The sequence below is a fragment of the Sceloporus undulatus genome, chromosome 2 (assembly GCF_019175285.1).
Source record: "Sceloporus undulatus isolate JIND9_A2432 ecotype Alabama chromosome 2, SceUnd_v1.1, whole genome shotgun sequence".
In the NCBI taxonomy this organism is placed as follows: Eukaryota; Metazoa; Chordata; class Lepidosauria; order Squamata; family Phrynosomatidae; genus Sceloporus; species Sceloporus undulatus.
Window position 1 is genome coordinate 102,961,476 of NC_056523.1, and position 6,054 is coordinate 102,967,529.

The window sequence follows — 6,054 nt, forward strand, 5'->3', positions numbered from 1 at the left end:
GGGAAGGGAAGAGGGGAGGGACAACTTCCCGATTTGCCATCCGCATATGGTCAAATCCACGGATGGCAAATCCGTCTATAAGAAGGGCCGACTGTAATAAAGGGTTTGTGGCACTTTAAAGACTTATAAAGGGGCTGTCCAGACCGGCAAGAAATGCTGGTGTTGGGGTGGTGTGGGGGCATGAGAACCGCCTCCTGCCCGCCCCGACTCCACCCCCAAAGTGGCGTACACTTCCCGCCCAACCAGACAGCGGGTGGCAACACGATGTTTCTGCAGCACAGTGTTTACACATCCTGTGCCGAAGAAACAAGGAAGACTGGATCTGAAACGCATCCTCCACAAAAAAGGAGGGGTGACTGTACAATTCACAAACATTCATGACAAATAGAACTTGATTATTTTTAAGGTACCACATGATTCTTTGTTCTTTTTTTTGCAATGGGCTAAAACAGCTGCCTTCCCCCCGCCAACCCTGGGAGAACAAAATAAGCAAGTCATTATGTGGATTACTGTGAAATGCTCACAAGCCAGAAGACAAAGTCTTAGGTTTTTTTGTGTGTGTGTTTCTGAATCTCATGACTTCAAAGGAACTGATACAGTATTATAAACTCTGGGAAACAGAAATATTCCAGAGGGAACAGAAAATCTCAGCTGGTCTATGGGGACCTAGCACATTTTTCAATGAGCCAATAAGAGTTTTTTGAAGGAAAACTGACAATCTTGCTTTCTGCAATGTGAATATTTTTGGAAAACACCTTAAGACTAAATAGTGCAAAATTTAAGAGGTCTAAAGCCATGGTCCTGATCAGGCCTTAAAGATATGAGGATCTTGAAGCAAGATATGAGGATCTTGTGTTGCTACTTTTAAGTAGTTTGCTTAAGTGCTAGATCCTAATTAATTACATCTTGGTTTAGGCAAACTTGCCAAAGTTATCCAGATTGCCCCAAGGCTGCAATCTTATGTGCACCTGCCTACTAAAAACTGCAGCAGTGATTTCTCAGAAATAATGCATGGGATTATTCTGTGTGAATCAATCCCTGAAATGCCCTGTGACAGCATCTCGGCTCCTGAGAGAAATCAGGTCATGAGGGTTACATGTAAGAAGTGTATGTAATAGTTTACCGCAAGATCTACTAGGTGCAGCTTGCCCATTCGCACATGGATATTCCCATCCACACCTTTCTCACTGCATTCAATTGTTATTGTAAAGATAGCATGGGAACGGGAACTATGTTCATTCATATTAGTTGCCCCAACAGAACCTATTGATAGAAAAAAGTAAAAAAAACAAAGCCTTAAATTAAATCTCTAACACATCATCTATGATATAATAAGAAAACACTGGCGTGGGTGAACTACAAAATTATTTTTGATGTTCCAAACGTGCTGTTTTCATTCAGTTTTCACATAGATAAAAGCAAGAATCTATACATTTATTTCAATGTGGTTCTCAAAATTTATATAGAAAATGAAGAGATACTCTTTATGTAGTTCAAAATCCACTCTATGCAGCAAACACATTCAACCTGAATGGGAAGTTAAAACCGTTTTAAAGAAAGGCTTTCCCTAAACTAAACTGGCTACTATTTCCCTTCCTTTTCATAAATACCATCTGTAGAGATCCAGTGCATTCTAGTGACAAATTACTAGATTTCCACTGTGATAAAGTTCATGTCCCCTCTCACCTCGGAAATTCACAAGGTTACCTTGGGGCCCTGTCTCAAGAGACCTCTTTTCTCAAATCACATCCATAATCGTGAACTCCAGAAGAAAGGGTGGGAAATGAACTAAGGGAAATCCTAGGCAGGTGTTACAGTCACTCTTTAGGACTCTTGGTCACAGAAGTGTATGGTTGGCTTTGAGACAACCCAGCTGATGTACATGGTATGCCTTGCCATTTCCATTTCTCACTTTTTTCACACTGAAAATAATCCAGCAACTGGATCGGTGGTGGGACAGTTTGATTTTCTTTTTCAGGTGTGAATCACCAATCTGCTATTTCATGCTGTTGGGACAGAAGCACCTGCCTGGTGATGTGAACTATGACCACATAACTGTGGGTGGTTCCCTCTTCCCTCTCTCTCTTTTTTTGATCATTTTGATTTCCAGGAGCAATCCAGCTGCAATTTCCTCTGCTATGCTGAAGAGGAAAATGACATTTCAAACACAACTGACATTGATAGTCAAAAACAGCACCCAAATAATTTTGTATAAGTTCCAACAACTGAATTTAAATTGACTATTTAAATTTAAGGATACTGCTTCAAACAAATGCAGAATTGTATGTATAAAACAGACAACACTGGAAATGACAATCAGTCACCGTAAATATTGTGGATTGTGTTCCTCAACCACCCATTGTGAGGGGGCCACACAAAATGGAGATGAGAATAATCCATTCAGAATGTAAAACAATCAGATGGAGCTGTGAAACTTACGATTTTTGTGGCCAAGTGTCATAATTCTGTCCATGTCATCTGCATTGTTCACAACATAAGCTGAAAGATCTTTGATATAAACTCCTACATCAGGTCGTTCTTTAACCTACAAAATAAAACTGGCAGTCATTTTCAGGAGGCACTGAAAATGTGTTTGGCTGTTTATCTACGCTGCCCTCTGTACCTTTTGAATTAAATAACACTAACAGGTGAGAGAAGTGCTTCGATTCCAAGCACAGTAAACTACAACCAAGTTTTGAGAACATTCATGAAAATTAATTGCACTCTCCTCCCACCGTACTGCTTTATATTACAATGTTTTACCAACATCTACCAAGGCATGTTGATTATGAGATTCTACTTAGAACTAAGCCCAATGGATTTCAGTGTCATTTAATTCCAAGTGACCAAACTTTTAGCCTAAGTTGTTTGTTTCCAAAAATGATGTGGGTGACAAAGGCTTAGCTATCACATCAGTCCTATTTTTATGATTAGCTTGGAAGAGGGAAATTGGGGAAACAGAGACCTTTAGTAAATTAAGCATATCAAAGCAGAGTGAAACAAGTGGGCTTGTCATAAATTTTAGAAAAGTACAGTGGAACAGAGTATACATTTTCAGCACTGGACTAAAATTCTGGAGACCAGGGTTCAAATTCCTGCAGAGACATGGAAGCCAACTGAGTGACCTTGGGCAAGTCACACAAGCTCACTCTCAGAGGAAGGCAAAAGCACACCCCCTCTGAACAAATCTTGTTCAAGAAAAACCCACGATAGGTTTGCCTTAGATTCGCAGTAAGTCAGAAAAGATTTGAATGCACACAACAACAACAACAATCCTTAGTGGCTAATTTCCATTCCTAATTCTGAAATGAAAGAGATAAGTGTGCTAGTTGGCAAACTTTAGATCATATGCAGGTTCCTACAGTATTTGGATTTCAGGAGATATGCTAGTTGGGTGCTCCTGTGTGAACAACAGCAGTAGTTTAATAGATTCAGAGTAAGATAAGTTTGTGAAGTTTGCTGCCAGAATCTAGCTAACCAGCCTTTTTCAAAGCGTGCACACACACAGAAGGCAGAATTAAAGTCAATGGGATTTTAAAGGGCAAGAAATCTAAATGATGGACCTGAAGCACTAATAAATAAAAATATATGAAATAGGGAAAGTATGCTTCTTTTAGAAGCAAAACTTGACAGTTTAGGAACAGAATCCATAAACTGTACAGATATGCAAAGGCATAACCTTTTACATCAGCTTCAGATAGTAAACAGCTGCATTAAATTTTGCCACAAAAATCTAATTTACATCCTCTACTTAGATGGTGGGATAAACACTGGCACAATCTTCTCCATCAAACCCTCTCACTCTCCCCCCACCTTTAAAAAAGTTTAGCAGTTATGCCATGCCCACAGGTATTTTTAGCATTTCCCATATATAAGCAACAATTTACAAATGTTTGGTTCTTACTTCTAGCCTCTGAGTCTGGTCCTTCCCCAGCAAGTCACGCACTTCCTCATTGTAGATTTCCAAATAAGAGACTCGAACCAAAAACCTGATGTTGAAAAGGACAACAAAAGTATAATCAAAATAAATCTGACCACATAAAATAAGAATTAAGGGATCCAAATTTAACAAGAGGATCTACACTCATTGTATAAGAAAAGCATGCATTTCATATTAGATAGAGTGCATTTTTTCACTCTTAACTTACTTGAATGAGGCCATGCAATGAAAATGATACAATATTAGGTGACTAGGAGGACCTTCCCCTTCTCTCCCTACATCCCTTCAAATCTGCTCCAGAAATAATCTGTCATGCTACTATGGAGGAAGGGAGAGAATGTAGGTTAAGATCTACTAATAGATCTCAAAATGATTTGCAGCAGATTAGTGAAGACTTCTGACTCTGCAAGAGCAAAAAATCAACCTCTCCCTGTCTAAATTAGGTTGCTGAAATTGAGAAATGAGGAATAGATTGCTATGCAGGACTCTGAACAATGTTCAGTTCTTGTACTCAAAAACATTATTTGGTTCACCGATAGCCCTCATTACTGGAGACGTAAAGTAATCAATGGGATTTAAAAGAGTCATGACTAAGAAGTCCCATTTATTTCAATGGGCTTATTCTAGCTGGAGCAAACAATGGATTTAGCCTCAAATGCTTTAGCTTTAATTAAATTTATTTTATCTCAAATTCCTGCTGAAAGATCTTAAAATTTTAACGGTGGTAAAAGGAGATTCTCTCGCCTGAAATCTTCTGCTCACTCTGCACTGGTGGATGCTGCTCTGCTGATATACACTACCAACTGTTCAATATATAGAAACAAAATAATTCTACATTGCAAAATTCACTGCCCCATGATGGTCATTGGCTTTAATAGGAGCTGAAGAAATCCAAGGAGGAGAGACTTTGAAAAGCCATTGATAGTTAAACCTAATACCACTGATCCATTCAACAAAGCCTTATTATCAAGGCAAATGGATCTTTGGAAATCAGATACTGGAGACAAACATGACCGTACTGCTGCTCTAATGCCCTACCTCTAGGATCCCTCACTAAACACCCCCCCCCCCCAAAAAAAAACTATTTGGTTAGCCAGTGCTGAAAATAGAATCCTTGATTAGTTATTTGAGGGATCTAGCAAACCTCTTCTTATGTACAGTCAGCCCTTCTTATACACGGATTTTTTATACACGGATTTAAGCATACACGGTTTGAAAATGTTCCAAAAAAGTATAAATTTACCTTGATTTTCCATTTTTTATAAGGGACACCATTTTGCTATGTCATTATATTCAATGGGACTTGAGCATACACGGATTTTGTTATACACGGGGGATCTTGGAACCAAACCCCAGCGTATAACAAGGGTCCACTGTACAAAAATTTAAAGTGCAGGGGTAGAAAATAAGTAAGTGATTTACCTTGTATCCCCTTCAGCCTTTGCAATGTGCCCAAATATATGAGCAAAAGAATTGGGGATGATTCCCCTGAGCTCTGGAACAGCCCGGACACCTTCCATAGTAAATGTCTTTCCTGTTCCAGTCTGTCCATAAGCAAAAATGGTACCTGCAAAACAAGACAACACAGACATTGCCTCATAGTAACAGAGAAGAGAAGGCTTTTACCCCTACTTTAGCACTATCAATATTCTCAAGGAAGAACAGTATAAACAGCAGCTCTTTCTCTCAACACTGGAAGTGGGATATAAAGGAGCTAACAGAAATTCCATATAGGGATGACAGATCAATCTAGTGCTGGTCTGCTTCAATTGCAAACATAATCAAAAGCTCACTTACATTCATTTACATTTGTTTTTATATGCATTTTACCTTGAAATACACATTTTAAAAACATGCAACTAAACTATACTCGTGATCTCATAGCTAACGGGTCTCCAGGCAACACACAATAAAAACACATAAAATCCAAAAATCCACATATTTGTTTTTTGGTGTATTACTACATGAAACATGAGAAGCAGAAAGTGTTCCATTCCAGTCTAGGTGGTATGAATCAGTTCAGTTAATTTTTAGAAAAATAAATCCTGTTAATTATTGAGACAACATGTGTTGCTGTGACAGACACAGAAGGTAAACCTCTTCCTTGTTTTTTT

General features: G+C 38.7%; 1 protein-coding gene across 3 annotated transcripts in view; it reads right to left on the minus strand.

Moving 5' to 3' along the window:
* The window catches only part of KIF3A (kinesin family member 3A), a 67,886-nt gene that overhangs the window by 47,084 nt on the left and 14,748 nt on the right, over positions 1–6,054 (minus strand). For all 3 annotated transcript variants that reach the window (XM_042452670.1, XM_042452672.1, XM_042452671.1), the window contains exons 3-6: positions 5,363–5,507; positions 3,905–3,989; positions 2,440–2,545; positions 1,124–1,263 (exon numbers count right to left, since the gene is read on the minus strand). In XM_042452670.1, coding sequence (XP_042308604.1) covers positions 1,124–1,263; positions 2,440–2,545; positions 3,905–3,989; positions 5,363–5,507 — 476 coding nt within the window. The remainder of the gene's footprint in view (positions 1–1,123; positions 1,264–2,439; positions 2,546–3,904; positions 3,990–5,362; positions 5,508–6,054) is intronic.